The sequence below is a fragment of the Citrus clementina genome, unplaced genomic scaffold, assembly GCF_000493195.1.
Source record: "Citrus clementina cultivar Clemenules unplaced genomic scaffold, Citrus_clementina_v1.0 scaffold_5, whole genome shotgun sequence".
Lineage (NCBI taxonomy): Eukaryota > Viridiplantae > Streptophyta > Magnoliopsida > Sapindales > Rutaceae > Citrus > Citrus x clementina.
Window position 1 is genome coordinate 24,454,232 of NW_006262201.1, and position 21,981 is coordinate 24,476,212.

At 34.8% G+C, this 21,981-nt stretch overlaps 2 protein-coding genes and 1 pseudogene across 6 annotated transcripts; 1 reads left to right on the top strand and 2 right to left on the bottom strand.

Moving 5' to 3' along the window:
• Positions 1 to 925, top strand: part of LOC112098061 — a 5,880-nt pseudogene extending 4,955 nt beyond the window's left edge.
• Positions 926 to 1,674: 749 nt separating this feature from the next.
• LOC18041928 (cyclin-dependent kinase F-4) lies at positions 1,675 to 10,067 on the bottom strand. 2 transcript variants are annotated; one of them, XM_024183281.1, is made up of 19 exons: positions 9,896 to 10,067; positions 8,746 to 9,007; positions 8,624 to 8,674; positions 7,929 to 8,518; positions 7,756 to 7,834; positions 7,581 to 7,649; positions 7,411 to 7,500; positions 7,173 to 7,311; positions 6,601 to 6,703; positions 6,449 to 6,501; positions 6,294 to 6,360; positions 5,676 to 5,784; positions 5,409 to 5,474; positions 5,069 to 5,137; positions 4,893 to 4,956; positions 4,655 to 4,771; positions 4,272 to 4,309; positions 2,287 to 2,365; positions 1,675 to 2,124 (listed from the first exon to the last, which is right to left on the bottom strand). In XM_024183281.1, the coding sequence occupies exons 4-19, from the start codon at positions 7,934 to 7,936 to the stop codon at positions 1,907 to 1,909; spliced, it is 1,368 nt and encodes a 455-aa protein (XP_024039049.1). In that variant the 5' UTR covers positions 7,937 to 8,518; positions 8,624 to 8,674; positions 8,746 to 9,007; positions 9,896 to 10,067; the 3' UTR covers positions 1,675 to 1,906. The 2 variants fall into 2 exon arrangements, with proteins under 2 accessions (XP_024039049.1, XP_006432566.1); XM_006432503.2 differs by lacking the exon at positions 8,624 to 8,674.
• Positions 10,068 to 13,411: 3,344 nt separating this feature from the next.
• LOC18040565 (protein BREVIS RADIX) lies at positions 13,412 to 19,122 on the bottom strand. Of its 4 annotated transcripts, none has more exons than XM_006432505.2 (7): positions 18,851 to 19,122; positions 18,612 to 18,705; positions 17,698 to 17,831; positions 15,317 to 15,720; positions 14,646 to 14,775; positions 13,721 to 14,061; positions 13,412 to 13,630 (listed from the first exon to the last, which is right to left on the bottom strand). In XM_006432505.2, the coding sequence occupies exons 3-7, from the start codon at positions 17,815 to 17,817 to the stop codon at positions 13,552 to 13,554; spliced, it is 1,074 nt and encodes a 357-aa protein (XP_006432568.1). In that variant the 5' UTR covers positions 17,818 to 17,831; positions 18,612 to 18,705; positions 18,851 to 19,122; the 3' UTR covers positions 13,412 to 13,551. The 4 variants fall into 4 exon arrangements, with proteins under 4 accessions (XP_006432568.1, XP_024040849.1, XP_024040851.1 ...); XM_024185081.1 differs by having other exon boundaries at positions 18,847 to 19,122; XM_024185083.1 differs by lacking the exons at positions 18,612 to 18,705; positions 18,851 to 19,122 and adding an exon at positions 16,862 to 17,471 and having other exon boundaries at positions 17,698 to 17,742.
• Between the last annotated feature and the right edge of the window lie 2,859 nt (positions 19,123 to 21,981).

Genomic DNA, 21,981 nt, shown 5'->3' on the forward strand with positions numbered 1-21,981 from the left:
TTTCCCTTTAAATCAAGATTCTAACTTAGTTGATTATTTGATCATAATATAGATGGTTGTTTCCGAATGCATTCTTGCTCACAAAAACAAAAAGCAATTTTTGCAGACCAGAAATGAGTGATAGTATTAACCTCACCGTTGATATTTCCACTTCAATGCAGACTATCATTGCTCTTAAGAAGGCCACACAAGTGTAAGTTGATTAATTTATAAAATTAACCCAGATTAACACCACGACACTTTTCCCTTCAATTTTTGAGTTTTCCTCTTACTCTACTCCTACAGCTTTTATAATACATTGTTACTTATTTGACGTCAAGATTTAAAAAGAAAAGGTGTTTGATGCGTGGGATGAATTTTTCCTCAGAAAGTTGACATGGGGGTAACTGGTAAAACCCAAAAAGTGCATGGGGAAAAGTGTCATTTTCCCTTGGTTACTCATTAATGTTTAGATGACACTGATGCGTCCATGCACTCTTCATGAATAAATGCAGGCATATTGAGAGCAAACCATTGCAACCCTAAGCATTCAGTGACAGTGAAAGAGATAGCTGAGCTGAACAAGATGAGGATGCGCCTGGGCGTGCAACATACAATCAATCACCAGACCTGTGCAGAGAGGAGTATTAGGACATCAGAGCTCATCCTCGAGCTCAAAAAGATTTTCGAGAACCTAGGCATCAAGTGTCATCTTCCTCCTCAGGAAATACACATCACCCAGCTCAACCTCAACAATTGGACTATGCCATCACACTCTTTAAGGCAAGGCAAATCCTTAGCAGTTCTTTTAGCTGTCTGTGTGTTGCTTTCAATAATTCAATATGTTGAGGATATCCAATTAAGTGATTCCTCCAGCTTTCATTTGCTTGGTTGTTGTAATAAGGTTTGTAGTACGGTAACAATCACGTGCACTACCGAATCTTAATTTGCTATATTCAAGAACGAGCATCAAAAGTAGATTAAATAGTTGATTTGGTGGGTTATAAAATGATGTTGAGCAACAATGCACCACTATAACTCAACCAAATTTTAACATTGCAATATAAAATCTGATAGGACTAAAAATGCATGAAGTTGTAAACATAATTCAAAAGGTTGGCCGAGCCTTAGCTCATGAACTACACCCACAAATAATTAGGATTTACGAAGAAATATTGCCCATTGCAATGAACTTGTGGGACTCGATCTCTTGCTAAGAGGCACTGGATTACGCCCTGAGTGTATCGCAAAAATTAATCGGGCACTACCATTTTTTTTTTGGCAGTACTAAAATCAATATTCAACCAGTCCCAAATTTTGAAGTCAATGATTGAGAATCAATCAGCATGCCTTCACACTACTTCATTGAAATCATTACCATGGGACTCGGCATATATCATACCCTCTAGTGAAGAAATAAATTTGAGACCACCACCAAAGCCTCTTAAAATTGGAAACTACCTAATAACTATCAAGAAGAAGCATCTATGATCTTCGGGTGCTGATGGTTGATTAAATCTCCTATAGTTGTACACGGGATCGGGGCTCCATCTCCACTCTTGTAAGTGAAGAATCAATTTGGTTACCATTATGATGAATCAATTTGGTTACCATTATGATGAATCAATTTGGGTACCATTATGATGCTACCATAGAAAGAAGCAGGATTCATCAAAATATGTTAATAAGTCATGCGCGACAAAAGCAACACAACCATTTATTTAAGGAACAAACAACCATTTATTTAACAAACAAACACAACAAATCAAACTGGAAAACCCATCACAGTAAACAAGGCAACCGTTAGGTAAAGCTAGTAAACTCAAAGCATGTAGTAAATCCACAAACACACCGGTTAATATTATTATGGTACTAACACATTCCACACGATTCCATTATTGTTAGACCCTCAGAAAAGTGACCTTATTTATCCCACAACTTTCCTGGAATAAGTTCTGCCAGGCTGCATCTGTTGAGTTGGTCTGAGAAACAAGTCTCCTGAATCACCACTCCAATGTACTCCAGTTTTCATAGCAGGCGGCTTCAGATGCTCCACAGACTGCCTACGAGAAGCTATTGACATGTTTGCCAACTTCTCAGCTGTATCTGAAACTCCACGTGCAGTTCTACCTTTGTTGAAGATGGCTGCCAAAGAATACAAAACATTGGCTCCTCTCACTTAGTCAATCATTTATAAACAAAGCTATGAAAACGTAACTCTCAATTGGAAACAAATTACACACAATCGAGACAAAACAAAAACAAGAAAACCGAAGTCCATTAATTAGCCTGAAACAAGAAACTTACTTGGACTCTTCCTCCCTGCTGGGCGATACCTTGGTTGTTTGGCAGAATTGTTCAATGACTTATCATTCTTATTAGCATCCTTTGGGAACCAACAGGAAAAAGAAATTACAATAAGAAACTATTTATTCAGCAATTATTCAGTAATGAGTTGCTCATATTAAACCGCACCAACCGAAAAAAAAAAAGAAACAAAAGAGAATCAGTTTACTTTGCTCATGCATGGATGGTTTTTCCTAATACATTGAATCCTAGGGAAAACCATAGTTGTGACTTGTGAGCATATACAATCTAATACAGCATAGCCAAAACCAACAGCAAGGCATAATACCAAAAATCAGATTTATCCATCGAGTGAAACCCTTTGATCAATTTTGAAAGATAATGCGTCACTTATAATTTACAATATCCAAACCCATCATCTTCCACATGCATATTATGAAAGAACATGATAATGCAATAATAAGTTCATTCAGCACACTAGCTCCAATTTATGGTTGCAAAAAAATTTATCTAATTCCGGACTTTAGCCTTACTGTTCAAAATCAAAATCAAATATCATTTAGAGATGTGGAAGACCCATATTTAAAGGAAATTCAGCACCCTAGCACCAATTTTATTGTTGCAAAAGTATTTATATTATTCAAGACAAACTTTTATTAAAAATCAGATATCATTCAGAGATGTTAAAAGTCCCATATTGTAGTGTTCAAAACTTTCTGACTTCAATTCTTAAACTGAAAGCCTTCATCACAATTGCATATGGGTAAAATGATTGACCAATTGTATCACTTAACATTTAAGTAATGCAAGTTATCTTTCTATCCAAATGCCAGTAAGTGTGCTAAAAATATAATCAGTTGCTAGGTTAGACGTAGTAAACTTTGCTGTTGAAACTGCCATACCTTTTGAAATGAAGTAAATGCATTTGATTTATTTCACTGTTACAATATCTACCTTACAATTACCGTGATGGAAATATGATGAAATTGCATAAAATATTCTAACATGAAGTTTTATTTCATGTAAAACACCTTTTTGTTTTCTACCATTCAATATTATTCCAACTAAATAATGAATGCCAGATAGTCAAAATCCAAATACACACACACGCACATATATAATTGAATGAGAAAGTAGGTTGATAGAAATTTGTTGGAAAAAAACTAAAGCCAGCTATAATACTTTTATAGGTAACATTGACACACTCAAATCTAAAAATCCCATTTCTATCCTAATATACTTTGTCCCTTTTCAAAAGCAACCTTGACTTATTTTAGAAGCTCCTGCCATATTATCAAATAAGAACTTCTGGAATCTTCTCCAAAGACACATATTTTGTTTTCTAGCGTTCAGTATTATTCCAAGTAAATAATGTATTCCAGATTGTCAAAACCCAGATATTAAAATATATACAAGTACATTGATAACAAGTGTTATAATTGATGCAAAAGTAAGTTGATAGAAGCTTGTTGAAGAAAACTTAAGCCAGGATATAATACTAAGATAATGACATAATAGGAAAATTAAAAATTTCATTACCTATTCTAATATGTTAATCCAGTGTCCTTTCTCAAAAACAACCCTTAACTTATTTTTAGAAACCCCAGCCATATACATAAGCACTATTAGGAGTTTCTCCAAACACCATTATGGTCCAAAATCACAAAAGAGGTTGAGCTTTAGAAATTCAAAAACAATAACAAATAGGGTCTAAGCCTAACATTCTTCTATTACATTTTTTTTACAGGATTATAAGGCACTATAAACAAAGACACTCACCTGAAAAAAAAAAAAAACCACCAATAAAATGCTTAAAAGTATTCTTCAGCAAGAATACCTCCACTAACAACATAGCACATGCATGTGTGGGGGCCAGCACACACACATATATACAACAAATCAGAATTTAAGGGGAAAAAAAAAAGGCAGCAGCAACTACTGGAAAAAAGGAAACCTAAAACAACAAAGATTGGTCCCAGACTCACCTGATTCTGATTAGCCATTTCCAGCTTCCGTTGCACACCTGAAAGTACATTTAATATGAAATGAGTCCCAAATACAAGGAACAGATAATGCAGGCCAATATATTTCCCTTTTATATTACAGAAATGAGAAGTCATCTTAATTAGTCTCAGCCCTGTGATCAATTTCCAGGCTAGCAATTTCTTTTTCTCTCTGATTCCTCCAAGTAATTGTAGGCATCTTCTAGTAAAACATAACTCATGTTTTAAAACTTCTATAACTTTGTGCATATATATGAGAAATAAATATCATGAATAGAACAATAAATTCTGTCTGAGCCACAATAAATGTATAACCCTCAATGTGACAAAGAAAAAGCTCAATCCAGGAAACCAGATAACATCACCTGTATTTATATGAGCATTTAACTTTGGTGAAGGAAAACTGCTAACAGGCTTTGAATTAGAAAAAGCCCCAGAAAACCTCTTAGCACCTTGCTGCTCCAATGCTCCCTTTGTCCCAGCTGCAACGGTGCACATAACTTTGGTTACCATACCATCCATATTAGTGGTGGAAAAACAATTCCAAAACTTCTATTCATAATCGATTTGTCAGGAAAGAATAATTAGCATAAAAAGAAAAACCAGATGGAGGTGTTCTTGTAACAGCTGCTCTGGGACGGAGAGATGGTGGAACATAAAAGCAACTCTGCAAAACCAAGAGGAAATTGATAAACTAACATTCGACACATCTCCAACTCAAAGAAACCTAATCATGCAAAAGGTTCAATGCACCTAAAAAGTAATACTAAAGTATAAACCTGGAAAAAAGGATGTTGCAATGCCTCTGCAGCTGTTGGCCTCTTGGAGGGATCCCATGAGCAAAGTGACTAAAAAATTGAATGGGAACAAAAAGAAGAGAGGAAAAAGATGAGTCACAGATCAAGTATGTTGCCAGATAACAAAACCCTCTTCAAATTCCATCAAAGAAAAGAACAATAGAAAAATTCAGTCTAACTAAAGCACAATAGAAAGTTAAAATCCTATTCTGGAATAATTAAATGCATTAGCACAACGATGGTGCTGGAATGTGATCAATACTTTGAATGCATGTAGTACAATAATGGTCTTTGAATGTGCTCAATACAGACTGATACTTACAGCAATCAGGCTGACTGCATCCTTATTAGCCGATGGCATTAAAACAGAAAGAGGGACACCAACCAACTGCAATGTCAATTCACACAAAATGTCACTAACAATTTGGTCATTACCATCAATAGTTTATAATAATTTGAACAGAAACAAAATAAAGAAAACTAAATATCAATACTAAATAAGATGCTTCCATATTTCACTTAAACACACACGCATTCACTCATTTCCAAGGATAGCAATTTGAACACTGAACAATCTTTTTTGACTGACCTGTGGGAACTTGTAGTTAATAGCTCTGGCAAGAAGAAGTCCATCAGCCCAAGAATCCTGAGTTGGAGTGCCTATTACACTGCATATTTTGTATATTTCATCTGCTTCGCTGCAAACACAATAATGAGAGGAAAAGAAAATTATCAATACCAGCAATTCCTTGCTAGCCAATTAATAAAAATATGAAAAGTAATTAATCAAAATATAGAAAGTAATAATCAAACTCCAAACAAAAACTGTAATCGTACAAACATAAATCCCAGAATACATGATTATTAACAGACCGTATTGCAATACAAAAGAGTATGAAAATTCTCTATACCAAATAACTTTACAGACATAATTTTCAGTCCCTATCCAGTTCCAGATTCTCATTTATTGTGACCAAATAAATTATCAAAAATGATATAGTCACCATTGAATGCAATATATTTGTTAATTGAAGGAAGGAGAAGAGGAATATTCTTCCACCAAAACACTTAACAAACCAAATCTCAGCAACATACTTTGGCAATCATCATACAACTAACAATAATGTTTACCACCAAGTAGATCTCTTGTTTATTGATGTAACAAGAGAAATGAAACATAAGACTTGAGTATGGAACTATTACATACCTGGTACCCGGAAAGAGAGGGCGGAGAGTGATCAACTCAGCCATGATAGCACCCATTGCCCACATATCTAAAAACACAGTAAGTTTGTATGAGCAATCAAACAGAAAGATTTGGTAACATATAATTACAATAAGCCATTCTCGAAGAGCACTGACCAACTTTAGAGCTATACAGGTATGACTGGAGCAGCACTTCAGGAGCTCGATACCTGACGCAAAAAAAATTTAAGAAGTCGACAAAACACATACAACATAGAAAACAAAAAAGCGAGGGAAGGGGGAAGCAAGAAGAGCCTAAAGAAACATACCATCGTGTTGAGACATACTCCGTGAACGGTGGACGTGAATTAATTTCACGCGCAAGACCAAAATCAGCAATTTTAATTGTGTCTTTTGAAACAAGCAAGTTCTCTGCAAAGAAAAGAGAAGAAAATTAGCTTCAAGTCTAAAAAAATGAATGTAAGCTCTGGGAACATTAGAAAAGACAATTTGTATTTTGTACAAAGCAACATCATCTTACAGTAATAAAAAGATATAAACACTATTAGATTACACCTCACAAAGATATCAATGATATGAGATAAAGATTTCATTGAGCCTAAGCACACCAATATTCATTCAACTAGGTCTTCATTTACCACTAGAAATAGCCATAACTGAATTAAGGAAGAGAAAGACCAAGAACCATAACTGAATTAAGGAAGAGAAAGACCAAGAAAAGGATACTGGTCATTCAAAAAACATGATGAGCAAAAGGTACATTTACTAGACTGCCAAATTTCTTCAGTGTACAAAACACAGACATCGGCATCTCTTCATGATTCATAACAGACTATCTTAGACAGTCAATTGGTCATGAATGCTAAACCATAAGAATTACCAGGCTTAAGGTCACGATGAAAATATCCCCGCTGATGCATGTAAGCCAGACCTTGGAAAACTTGGAAACACCAATTTCTGACTTCAGCTTCAGAGAAACACTTCTCTCTGTCTTTCATAAGTTGGTAAAGGCTACATTCCTGGGCAATGAAAGGGTGAATCGACAAATTGTAATGGGTCCCCATGCATAACACAACAAATCAATAAAATAAGAATTAAAAACATAATAACCCATTTACCATGTATTCAAAAACAAAGTACAAGATATCATTTTCCCGGATGACTTCCTTAAGCTTCACAATGTTTGGATGACTCATTTTCCGTAGCGACTGCCATAAGAAGCAAACGTTATACAAATGACACAATTAAGTTATTGGGCATTTTAATCTTAACAGGAAAATCATTATACCTTAACTTCTCTCAAATTGACACACTCCTCCCAGGAATAATATTTTTTCTTCATTTTTTTAATTGCAACCTGTCAAAATACAAAGTTGATTTAAAAATGAACTAATGAAGCCTGCCCATTTAAGAGTAACATATTTCTTCAACTAAGAGGTGATGGAAGCTCCAAGTATACTTACAACTTCACCAGACTGCTTACTAATAGCTCGCCAGACACTCCCAAATGTTCCATCACCAACTTCCTTAATTAACTTGTACCTATATTAGGCAACAGAGGAAAATAATCATACAGAGAACTAACAAAGCCAGCATAGAAACATAGAACATTCAAGTGCCAAAGAAACCCACTCACCTTTCCATTTTCCTTGTGGAACAGAAACAGCTCTTTCTTTATTCAAGAAAAGTGTAAGAACCTTTGAAGTTATATGACATTTATTGTACCAAGATAATTGCTAGAAAAAACTGTTAAATTTAAACAAAATGTTCCACTGGTCCAGCTGAGTCCAACATTAATTTTGCGTAGCTATATGCGAGAGAACAAACCAAGAAGTTTTCTGATGGACGAGCTTTGCAGCTTTATTGTTTCCTAAATCAAGATCTTCACAATCGTACCAACTGACAGAATGAAGGAAAAGTAGCATTCCATAAAGCATATTGACACAAACCAACAGACCAAACTAATACGATTGCTCCAGCCAACAGAAGGATCCAAAGTGCATGAAGCCGACAGCCGAAGGTTCAAAAACTAAAGAACACGTAACTCATCTAAACTAGAAAGAAAGTAGCAAAATCTACAGTAAATAGATATCCTGTCTTTCTAATGGATACCCATCAGGATCAACAACAGAACGATATCTAAGACCTACAGTCTGCAAAGTTTTGATGGAATTACTTCACTAATGCTACCAAAGCAAACTTCTCATACACTTGCAGACCTCAACCCTGCAGCAATGAAAAAAAAAAGCACAAAAGTTAGAGAACCATAAACAAATTTGAATAATAGATAAACGTGCAAAAATAACAAAAATGTGCACTACAAGCTGTTACCCAGAAGACGTCTTGTTCAAAATATAAGCTGGATGTTGTATCACCAATGCACTACCAAGCAAAATTCTATTAGAGCATGCACAGCATAATGAAGGCTAAAGAGAAAATGACATGATGCTTACTTGTAGAAGTGCACAAAAGATCCAACACCTATCTCAGAAAGTTTTTGCATTACGCCTCCTATTCTGATCATACAGGATCCGAGCACTAGGTGCTATTGACAAAGGACACCAAAAGAAAACCTCCAAGGACAACAAACCGCCAGTCCAGCACTTCCTGGAATGAAAAAGCTCGATACCGGAAGTAATTTGACCAGATGTACACTTGCTCCATATCTCAGAAAACAAAAGAAATTGTTCAGCTTAGATCCAAGTCCAGCAAAACCTGGCGTCAAAATCACAAAAAGAATAATGAGAGACTTAAAAAACCCATCCATGTAAAACAGAATGCCTACGTTACAGCAAGACATAATAAGGTAAACGACACATTCAAAGTTTTAATGCAAATGACATCAAATCAAGGATATCCTACAAGAAATGTTTCAACAGTAGAACAATTTACCTAAAATTCAGTAGTTGTAGTCTTTGATATTCAAAGCATTGTCATCCAACAACTAAAACAACACTAACACAAAATGCTACACCTTAAAAATTACTAAATATGATGAAACCAAGATCCAATACGCAAAATATTACAAAAGAGCAAGAAAACAGCAATTCCTGTGAAATTAAGACACCAGCCATCAAAACAGTGAAACAGAAGATTGATAAGCACAAGCAGAATAGCACGACAGATCAATTTGCTCACCAATTCAGATGATAAAATAAATTATAATATTCTCAAAATCGATTTCCAAATCCATCCTTACAATTAAACAGTCTTGGATAACCGTTCAAGTCAGATTCATACTCATAAATCACAACTCCACATATCTGCAGGCGACACAAATTGAAATGCTAATTATAACAATAATAGTAATAATAATAATTCGACTGCATCCAATTAATCGAATGCTTCGAATCGCAAACGCGACATCTAACCCTAAAGAAAACGAAAATAACCTCCGAAAATGAAAAAGAAACGAAGAAATTCTAAATAATCAGTTCAAAACAGATGAGAATTGAAAGAACGGCGAGAGATCCAATCGAATCAAGATCAGATCCGATTTGAGAAGAAACGAAAACGAAATCAAATCTGAAGAAAACATATATGTAATTCAAATAAAAGGAAAAAGGAAAAAGATAATTATTAAAAAAATTAAAAAAAAAAAACCTGAAATGCAAAGCGGCAAAAGGACCGTCGCGGAGGACGGAAGGAGTTGGAATCCAGAGCTTCTCTCTCTATTTGTGTTTCAACCAAACACCACTCGCTTCTCTTTTTCCTTTTTTTTCTTTTTTATTCCCCTTTTTTTTCTGTTTCTCTCTTAACCTAATTAGTAAAAATATCTCCTCTCTCTCTAAATATATCTCCCTATTTTGGTATTTATATGTGCCTGCCAACGTTTTATTTATTTTATCTTTTTTTTTCACCATTTTTGATTAATTAATTAAATAATTAAATCGACCCGACCTAACAGACATTGACAACTTTCTTTGTTTTTTTCCAACTCTCCCTCCTTAGCCCTTATACCTCACGCCACGGTAAAAAACCAAAATTCTTCGTCGTCACGTGATTCAGTTATCCGCTCGGCTTTTGATTTTATTTTTTAATTTCAATGAACTAAGGAGAAAAAAAAACCGAAAACAGTTTTTTTAACACAAAACAATGCGTATGATTCAATTTTAATTTTAAGTTGTGGTTTTTTTTTAGAAAGAGAAATATTATTAAAGGACAATCAAATCTCAAAGATTACAAAGTAAATGGGATGGAAATCTTTCATCTATACAATAGAATCAGGATAGCATAAAGTAAATTTTATTAAAATTGTAAGATAAAAAGAGACTCTATTATTAATTGCATTCATTTTTTGATAATTATTGGATCCAATAGTAGTATTTTGATTATTGTTGGTATCAATATTCATATCAATCCAAGCTTTCATATTGGCCTTATTTCTAAGATAAAAATTAAGAATTCTCCAATTATTCCAAAAATAAAAAGTTCGAAATAATTGAGATTTTCTTAGAGATTGGATGCAGTTACTAATTTATGATCTGGTATGTACAAAATAAAAACTTCATTCTCGATTCTACGAGTTTTATGTTAAAACATTAGCTACCTAATTACAAATCCTGAAAACATGACAAATGCAAAAATCTTGTTCTAACATAAACAATACAAATATTGAATTTTAGTATCAAGATAAACCAACTCAATACGAATAATGGTCTGACACAAAACCAATTGAATAATATGTAAAACATTCAACTCAACCATTGAAACGACGCCACTAAAATTTAGTTAAATAATTATAGAGAATCTTTACTTTTCTAACAGTCATAGAAACTACTTTTAGTATATATAAACCAGTCGTTAATTTATGTGTCTAAATATAATTTGTCACAGCTTCAAAAAAAAAAAAATAGAAGAGGTTTTCATATAAGCTATTAACGATAAAACCAATTCACCCCTGTAATTTTTCATATCCATTCACATTTCAAATGGGAACAATCAAGCACAAAACCGGTTGTTACGGCCTAACAGGCGTGGGATTATTATATTATTGAAAACATAGTTAAGAATTTAGTTTGGTGGGTGGCAAGCGGCAAATAAAGATTCCATATCTTATCTTGATATCTTCAACCTCTTAATTGTTGTTTGCTTGAGAAATAAAAAAAAGAATATTCGGCGAGTGGTGACGGGTGAGGTGTCGAGATTTGGTCCTTTAAGGCGGCGCCAAGAGTCCATCAATGCTCCTTGTTTGTTTTATCGGTGCGACACAAAAGACAGTTCCCCCTAAGTCCCGTAAATAACAAAAAAGGATAATTACATTTTTATTTCCGAAAGTATATTCACCTTAATCATCCTTTTCGTAAAATTAAAAAAAAGGAAGTAAACAAAAGATATTGAATATAAAAAAGAAAAAAAAATAAATCAGAGGGTTTTCGCTAATGATCAATGATTATGTCATTATTTGTATTTAACAGTCTAATGTTTATTTGTTAAGAATTAATATTGAAAAAAAAAATTCAAACAAATAAAATACTGAGGATTGTTGCTCAAGCAACGCTGAGTTGATGCACGAACCAGAGACTGGTTGGTCGGAGGAATGAAAATTGCTGCTTACGCAAGACTAGTAGATGCAAAAAGTTTATGTAGCAACTTCCTTCAAGTTTATGATTCTTGGCTTTTGTATCAAGTATCATTAACTTAGCTTTAGAATCTGTATGAAGCAAGCAAGTTGCTTTCTTCATATTCTTGTGCTGTTGCAATATGCTTTAATAAATAACCAATTAACCGGTAAAGAGAACATGATAATTATGAAAAGATTATTTACCTATACAACCAACCAGTAAAGAGAAATGATGGGCTTGTCACTGAGGGTCGTGCTCTTATGTCGACGCATTAACAAATAGCAGGTGTCTCTTTGACAAGGCTTAGGGCATTTCGAGAAGAGAGAGAATGTGTAATTTTGGGTGCTTTTCAGATAGCGAATGGTAGCAACATTGTATGCTAAAATGTGTCATCAATGCCTTGTAAATATCTGAGACTGAAGAGTTTAGGGTTCATTGATCATTCAAACAAAATGCTCGCTGATAGAGTCTATACAGGAGAAGATCTTGGTCCCTTAGATGTTTCCTATTAATTCTACCAATAATTCTTAGTAATTAAAAAATTTGTATAAAAAGCTATGTGCTGTGGTAGATATCTATCTATTTCAGCTTAGCTAATTAACACAGCATCTTGGAAGACTTTAACTAATCAGGCCAGTTACCTTTATCACCTATAAAGACACAGCTAATCAGACCAGTTAATTAAGTTACTTATAAATCCATAGCTAATTAGCTAAAACATGCTTGTCTATACGTGGCTAATTTTTATTGGTTGGGATAACTTATAAATAGGCCATTGGAGATTTGGAGCTTTGTATTCAATACAAGTTTTAGAATCAATTCAAATTCTCTTTTTAGTCTTATACATCCAGCTCCCTTATATTCTACGATATATATACCATTTACTTGAATTGTCAATTACTTCCTGCAGCAATTGTAACACCATGTTCACATAATTTTATTTTTTCACAAACACGTGCATCATTATCTTTTGACAAGACGAATAGAATCGTCAATTGATTGATCTTACTGCGGGCACCAAAAGCAAAGGATGTTTGTCTGTTGTGGGTGACGGTGGGTGGCTAAGAATTTTTCGTTTGATTTGGTAGAATTTGTTTGATTATAGAGTTTTGATCTAAAAAATAAATAAATATGTTGAAAAAAATCATGAGTTGAGTGGACTAAACGGGTCAGACCCAACCTAAACCAAATTCAAATGGACTAAAAAATACAAACCAAACATAACCCAAAGAAACCCACCCAAATTATCTAATATGGTCTGGGTTTGGGTGAGATTACGAGTCCAGTTTTTTTTTTTTTTGGGGTGTCGACACTCTATCTATACACAAGGAAAATGAATCTCTTCTATTTCGCAAACAACAAGCTTACACAAGAATCTACTACATAAATAGAGAGCCAAATACTCTCATAAGGTATAAAGACCAAAAATTCTTTCAAGTTGGGAAAAGAGGAAAAAATGAACAAATGCAAGAGAGGGGTACATTTGGACATCCTGGAGAAATTTTCATCATTCCAGAAAATGGAGCAGTCACCCCCAAAGTAATAAAGAAGATGATTTGCACGTAACTGGAGTTCAAACATTGATACTGATTTTACTCATTAAACTGCTAAGAATCAAAACTGAATTTGAGTTTATATTCCGAGGACGTCCAGCTGCACTCTTTGATCAAAACTAAATTAAATCAACAAATTGATTTAGAGGTATTGAGCTTGTATTCTTTCTCTGTTCTCTTCCCACCATGTCTTCGCGTTCACTTCTCCAAATCTTTCTCGACTGTGCAAAACCACAAGGAATTACATCGAAATCAAGTTAACTGTTTCACATTGTTACTAACATTTCAAGATTTGCGAGCATAATGCATACCTGAATCTGACACGCCGAAGCTCCCTACTTCCATCGGCTAGCTGTCTGATTGTAATATACACCCCAGGCTCGTCCTGCTCAACCCATTCTGCCTCTACTTCACTGGCATTGCTGACTGAAACAGAGGGCTCATCTCTAGATGAAGTTGTTGTTCGTGATGGATCCATAGAAGTTGCCTCGTATCTCGGACCACCTCCACCGTAAGTGCTTGATCCTGCATTGTAATGTGGATCAAAACCAGACGGCTTATAGTGGTTTCTAGGTGTCCATTCTCTGTTCATTGATGAAGACATTGGGCTTTCCCTTGCAGATCCCAACCTTGTGTACGTAGAATCCCTCGGCTGTTGAAGCGTATATTTATTTGTTAGTAAACGGGTCTCCATGTAATAGTATAAGTGGTATATTAAAGTTTGAACAATGGAAATTTCTTGGTCTCTCTCTATTTTGTTTCTTCACTGGAAGAACTTAACTGAAAATTATTAGTAGAATCATTTTTTTTTTAAATATTAATGGCCAACAGTGATTAATATACAATGGTACTAACAAAAGTTCTTTTCTTTTCTTCCTCATTATTCACCTAATTTGCTTCCCAGCTAGAGTAATTTTCTAGGCATTTAGACTATATAGTCCATTTCCTTGAGAGTTAAGAAAGAAGGAGCCCATTCACTTGTGGCCATATTATGAAAAGGTCAAAGAAAGAAAATTCTCTATTGTCTTCACATGGCAAGCCATATGACCATTAATCATATCATATGTTTTCTTCCATTAAGGAAAACGGAATTGAAAATCATATAGAAGTAAGAATACATGGCTCAAATCTTTGATTATGCTAGTTCTGGAGCATCTAAAAGTGTGATTAACTCATGGGAAAACAAGTTGAAAATTTAGCAAATATATCCTGAAAGTGACATAAAAAACAGTTTACCTCATCTTCAGACCTTGGAGGAGTGTTAAGAGCTTGCCGATTAAATCTCTGTACATTGTAGAGCTCCATAATTCTATCATAATTCTCACCCCACCATCTCTGGGCTTGCCATTTATTGAACATCTCTCGACTTCAAAATTAAAAATGCACAAGGTACATCAGTTTGCGCTTGTGCATGGTAGTAGATTTTCATCAATAAGAATCTCAAGATAATTGAAGTAATATAAGGTTCTGAAGGTCCTATTACTTTCGATCTGTATTTTAAATATATTTTATGGGCTAACTTTATTCTTACATTTTAGTGCTACAAAATGGGACCAATCAATGCAATATCATTCTGACATAATAGTATGTCAATGCGATCAAGATAACCAATGCATGTTAACTAAAAATTGAGTAAAAACAATTCAAAGTAGACCAAGCTTTAGTCAACAAAGTTGCAGGCTTGCAGTCAAGTCCCTATTTTTTGAGAATCGTACTTTTTTTTGGGCGTCTTATAAGTAATTTTCCAATAACTTTTGATGTTACCCAGAAGAAATTCCAATATTTTATGAATGTTCTTATAACCAGAAGTCATTGCTATGGTTAAATTGATAAAATAAAAACGTAGCTGAAAGAGGAATTTAGAGTCTAGGCTTAACAGTCTAGAAAACAGATGATCGATTAAATACCTGAAGCGAATCCGTTTTAGATCATTTCCTCCATTGGGAAGGGATAAAAAGGTAATGTGAACACCAGGCTCGACTTGTGCCATCCACTCCTTGGGTTCATCCTCATCCTCTAGAACCACATCACATGACTGAACCGAAGCAGTATCCAAACCTCTAGGTGTCCGGTCATCACTGTATACCCCCATAAACCTTGTGTCAGATCTTCCAGTAGGATGGCGTCCAGCGCTAGTAAAGTCCCATGCAGGAGTTGAACTCGAGCTCCCCCCTCCTAGATAGGGATAAGGAACCCCTTCTGAAGCCATATCATAGTCTGGATAAGGACGCTGTCCTTTCTTATAACTGCTGGAGCCCGTACAGGGTTTGCATTGCCGATAACCAGAGATTTTAATTGCCATGTCCTTGATCTGCATGGCGTAAAGTTCAAGTTTGATAAATACACTGGAAAAGCTGCAAAATGTGCATTGGAATGCTTGTGCACAATGCAAGCAATTAATGGCTTTTAGAATGTATTGATAAAGGCTAACAACATAGAAAATCTTATTGAAACAGAACATATATAAAGAGATAGAGTGGAGCGCTAGAGTGAGGGTAAATATTCATTCAAAAATGACATTCTTACTTCAGAGTAAATCTCTGTTTGAACATGAAAATTTTCAAACGAGCAGAAAGGGAAATCCATTTAGGCATAAATAAGAACACAATTCTGCAAAATATTCTGAGTCCAGCAAGTATTAGTACATGCATGCTATATCTATAAACTAAGTGTTTTAAATAGTAACTCTCTTTCACGTTGGGAATCAGCCAAGTTTCTGTGGGATCGGTCCATGATCTATTAGCATTTGGCTACATGCATACATTCCATATGCGCACTTCCGTGTTTGTGTGTGTGTTTCTATCATAATAAAGAAAGGCTGGTTTTCTAATTCTCCAATGTGAGGATCCTTCGACTAGAGGTCAAGTTGCATTACTGCTAGACAAGCATTAAGGTGGTTACTTGCAAAGAAGGCTACTATTGATAAGGTACCTCCTTTATAACCTCCCACAAAAGAGACCCTGGTTCAGTCTTAGGCTGCATAATTAGAATATTTGGAGCTTTGAACCTAACCCCAACAAAGATTAAATGAGAAATGATTAGAGATATTCCCATAATCTGGATTAGTGTCAAAAACACCCCCCATAAATTCTTTGAAAATCAACAAAAGCTCCCCTCTGTGAGATTCAGTGCTCTTTATGGATACTTTGACTATTTAAATATGACATTTTCTACAGATTTATGAAAGGAGGCAAGGGTTAAATAACATTTCAAAAAATCATTTTCACTGTAGGGTGTATCTGATTAATTACGAAACCTACATGATATTTTTGACATTAGCTCAAACTATAGGACCCCCAAAAAAACAAAAACACAGGTTGTAAATTTTTTTTTTTTTTTTTGGGAAAAAGGAGAGACAACATTAGGAAAAAGAGAGTCGGTCAATCTGTCAAACCCAGTATGAAATGAATAACATAATGTACTTTTCTGCTACAATGCTGCTCCTGAGAGACCTGCTTTGGCTGTCAATTAAACCTGCGTCAGCTGTCAATTAAGCTTGCCCATTAATAGATCTTCTTTGCTTTATTTCTCTTTTCCGTGCACTGCTATCGACAAGAATTCAATGGTGGGTCAGGCCAAGGACGATCTGTTCATCTTTTCCTTACTAAAACCCACCACCACCTCTCTGCTAAACGTCTTCCCAATTGCTTAGCTTGAGTCAGTAAATATGCTTTGCCAAATGCCATCCAGGCATCCACCATTACATTTTCTGTTAAGTGGAAAATGTTTCTGTCGTTTTTGAAAAAATCTAGAAAATGATTTTTGGCGTGCAGTTCTTGCCAAGACTCTTGAATCTCGATAGAGCTACTGCTGCGACTCTAGTGCCCCTACTCGGGGCACGGGCATCTACATGATGTCACACGCTATCTGGTATCTACACTGCTAAATCAATCAATGATCTTGTGGGCTCGATGAACTGAAACAACGCTAAAAAGCAAAAGATGCCCTGAGGCTTGATCCATCATCATGATCATGGATTCATGATGTAAGCTAAGCTTAGGGCTCACCTAGGCTCAAATCCCACAGTATATCATGTGTATCACGTGACTCAGTGGTGATGAACTGATGATCATGGTCAACAGGTCAAGCATCTTGAGTAGTTAGTACCACTACCAAATAATTTTTCAACCACGTGACAGAAATATAATCAGCAAACATGCACCGGACCACACGCAAAAACTATCCCCGCATTCGAAGGGTAATGCATGGAAATATTGGAATTATATTGTTTTTTTTTACTGAAAAAGGAGGGCGTTAATAAAATATTAAAAAAACAAATAAGAAGTACCTGCGCCGTCAGGCTTTTGACGGCTTCTTTAGTACTAGGCGTTCCACTCCCACGCGCTCCTCCTTCTACTTCCTCCCCACCTTCCGCCATTTGCTTCGTACATGCTATACACGTAAACATATCTCCGTTTTTTTCTGCACAATTAATTTAAATTTAATCTTTTAAGGCAAAATTAAATGGCATCAATGCGGATGCAACCGACATGTGATGAACACAATTAATACCGAGTAAATGCAAAATACGGGAAGCTTTGGTTCCGAAGATGCTGCTGTATTTCGTTCAGAAAACATTCTCGGATTCAAAATGGGGCCCCTGATTTTTAACCCGGATAAAATTTGCTCAATAAAAAAAAAATGGATATTGGTGTTGGAGAAAGACAAAAGGTAGAAGGTGTCAAAAAAAAAAAGCAAAAAGAGCTCGGGATCAGAGAAGACCAAAGAAATGTTTTAGAAAAACGATATGGGGACACAAATTCCCACTTTGAAAGTGGTCTCAAAGAATCAAGATTCGCATTTCGTAAGCCGAAGTTTCTGACAAAAATATTTATTTATTTATTTATCTCAAAAAAAAAAAATAATGAACGGGATGATTATGATTGATGATGGAGCAATGAAATGGGTGTCGAGAAATGAAAACAATTGATGAAAAGACAAAGAGACAAGAGAGTAATACCAACAAGGACCTCATTAACTTACTTACACTGTATTATCTCCAATACACTTTATTAAAATTTACAATGATTCAGAGCTGCATCTAATGATTTAAAAATCTTTGTTAATCAAACCCCTTTCAATTTAATTGGTGCGGCTCTTAGAATATTGTAATTTACTACAATATTAAAGAAGAGAAGTTGAATGAAAAAGCAGCAGCGGCAGTGATAGCAATACCATCATTATTATTCGAAAATGACTTACCAGGAACAAACTTGAAACACTTTTTTTCTTTTGCGGGCCTGACTTAATTCTTTTAAGGCCTCCCTCTAGCTCTTAGCTGTATCTCCTTAAAAATCTGGAGAAAAAGAGAAGAAAAAGAAACCCGAGGTTATTTGTAATAAATTGATCTTCTGTTTGGTTGCCGAGAAAGTGAAAGAATTAAAAAAAAAATAACAACAAAAGTGGAAAACGAAAGACACTTATTAGTTTTACTTACTTACCTTGGCCAAATGGAGATTGGATATACAGCATTTAATTTTTGCTTCCCTCTGATTGCAGCTCCAGCTTAGCAATCATAATCCCTTTAATTTCGCTCACTAGTTATACAGCTTTAATGTCTTCTTAAAATAGACGCTTTAGTTCTAGCTAGCTGCCGAGTTAAGACGGTGAATACCCACACAAAAAAAAACGCGAGAAGAAACGGGGAACAAAAGATATATCGGCAGGTTAAGTGGGGAAATAAAAAGGAAAGATTCGGATACGCAGACCCGGGTTTTACGTTACAAGAAGAAGAAGAGAGCATGTAGGGATTCTTATATTTATATACAAAAGGGGAATGGATTTGACGGCGTTATTTGTTTATTCAAGTCTCAATGCTGCCTTCGCCGTTAAATTAACGGAAAACGTGTGCTTGGGTTTTGTCTGTACGTGGATAGAATGGAATGGAATCCGTTTGATTGTTTATATATATTTTATTTTTATTTTGTTTTGAAGAGAATAAAAGGATTGGTCTCGATTTGTGAGAACATGTGGGACCCGCCTGTCCGGGTGATTCGAGGGAAGGGATCTCTTACGTGTATGGGAAGTAGATTACGTGGCGTCACCGAATTGGATTTCAACGTTATGCGGGAGAAAAACGATGACTTGGATTTGCTTGTGATCGTCAGAGTTTTGGCCGTGACGGGTTAGGAACAATCACATCAAAAGTTTTATGTTTCGGTTGGTGAAATATTTTAATACAATTTATTCGTTTATTTTTTTGTCACCAATCCCGAATATTTTGTTTATTTTGTGCCTCGGGCGGAATTTTGTTTATTTATAGAAACATATAATTGTGAGAACAAGATTTATAGTAAGTCTTTTTTTTTTTTTTTTCTTTTTTTGATACAAGATTTATATTAAGTTACTTATGAGAAGAAACAAATTGTCACCCTCAAGAGACCCTGCCACCAGGCAACAAAGCCTTAAAGGTGCTCAAACTCAAAGCTTAGATAACCTATGCTATTACTAATCATGATTAACACTTCAAAAGACAACAATATTGAATGGAGTATGGAAAGTTTAACATTATCTACAATTTTTTTTTTTAAAAAAAAAACAATGTGACTCTAAAATAGTTATTGAAGTTCCGTTATTCTCAGAAATAATTGCACGTAATTTTTTTGGAGACATGTAGGCTGTCTTTTATGCTAAAAAAAAATTAGATATACTCTTAAATTTTATCTAAAAAAGAGAGATTCCGTGTCTCGAAACAAATTCAAGTGACAATTTACAAAAATAAAGAAGTTCCCATAATTATTTCGTTAAGTCCTATTAGCGTAAATAATTTTGTTCGGGTTTTGTGCTACAAGCTAAGTGGTGAAATTGGAGACCAATTACAGAGCCGAGAAGGTTTTTGATTTTGGATACAATAAATAGATCGTTTTCAGCTGTAAAAATTTTGCATGGGCGCAAAATTGTACTTGTTTGAATTCATTCATTATTCACCTATAGGAATGTCATTTCAAGACAATACGGACCTTTTCCAAAAAAGCACCCAAAAACCCAAAAAAAAAAAAAAAAAAAAAAGTTTCACAGTGATCATCAGCCTCAGAATCAATAGATCGTAAACATGCAAGCGTATAGGCTTTTAAATAACTACCACTAGGTTTGTTGCATTGCACATCCAAATTAAACCTTTTACAATTCGTTTCTTCTCATAAGAAAATATTAGTATATATTACCGTTATGTTGAATCAAATAAAAAAAAAAAAAAAACTGGCTCCCGCCTGGATTGAAAGTAAAAGGCAAAGCAAATAAGAAACAAGGCAAGGTAAGCTTTAGAATCTTTCATCTGTAAAAAACAAAGTGTGTTCGTAGTACCACAGGGGACATATGTAATACGAATTTAATTTTGATTCTAATTTACTTTTTTTAAAAATTAATTAATAAAAAAAATCATAAGTAAACTGCACGGCTCGGAGCTTTTGCATTCTTGTAAAGCATGCATGGTGACTGTTACATATCAAGATTGGAATTAACAAGATCTTCAATCATGTCATAAAAAGCTTGTTTGTTCTTGTTGTGTGCTGGGTCCGACCGACTCCGACTATTTTGCAGCAGTTATACGTTACAATTTTTCCAATTTTTTCTTACACACTTCTCAAATTTTGCATCTGTTATCACAATTTCGTAAATGTAATGAAACCTTTTTTTTTGTTTTTTTCCTGAAGTAGGATAAATTTTAGATTATTCTCACGTGAACTATTTTCAAAGTGTCCTTTTTATTTTTTAAAATTTCAATTATCTTTGTGTTTATCATAAGATAAACACAAATGGGGTGAATTGATGGAACTTTTTTTTCTTTTTTACTTCTTAACAAAAATGAGGTAAATTGAGATTTTTAAAGTAAAAGAGGTAATTTGAAGATAATTAATTTATAAGGGGAGTAATCCGAAATTAACCTTTAGAAATATTAAAAAAAAAAATTGTGGCTGCTATGTATACGGTAGTATTCAATGGATTATAATTAATTGTGACGATTTAATGTTGGGTTTCGGTCAATTATTCAATCAATTTTTATATTTTAAAAAATTATTTAAAATGTTTGTCATGTTATTTTTTTAAGTAAAATGAAAATTTAATTTTCTCTTTATTCATGTGAGCGAGATTCGAACCCTAAATCTCTATTTAAGAGATTTTACCAAGCGCGGGTACCCACATAATATTTACCCTAAAATGTTTAGGCAGGAATGGAATAGTACGGGAAGAGACATTTGGGAGCAGACTGAACCGGCAGCGAGCGGTGACTAAACGAGATAGCGATGGACGTGAGCATGGTTACACTGGTTGTTGTCGGTTGTCAGCAGCAAGCTTGAGCTTACATTTTTTGGAAGCTGCTGTGGCTGTGGCCTTTGGCCCTCTGGTGTATTCTTTGGCTGGCTGGCTGGCAAATGCTTTTTTAAACTTTAACCCCACTGTTTTTGTCCATTAGCTTTATTCCTCTTTGCTTGCTGGGGCTAACCCATCTTTAAGCAAAGAATGCTTCATGCTTGGGATGGAGGGACAACTAAACAAAACTCAATTCTCACTCAATATCCCTCTCTCTCTCTCTCTGTAGACTGCCAGCAAACAGTCTTTCCTTTTAGGTTAA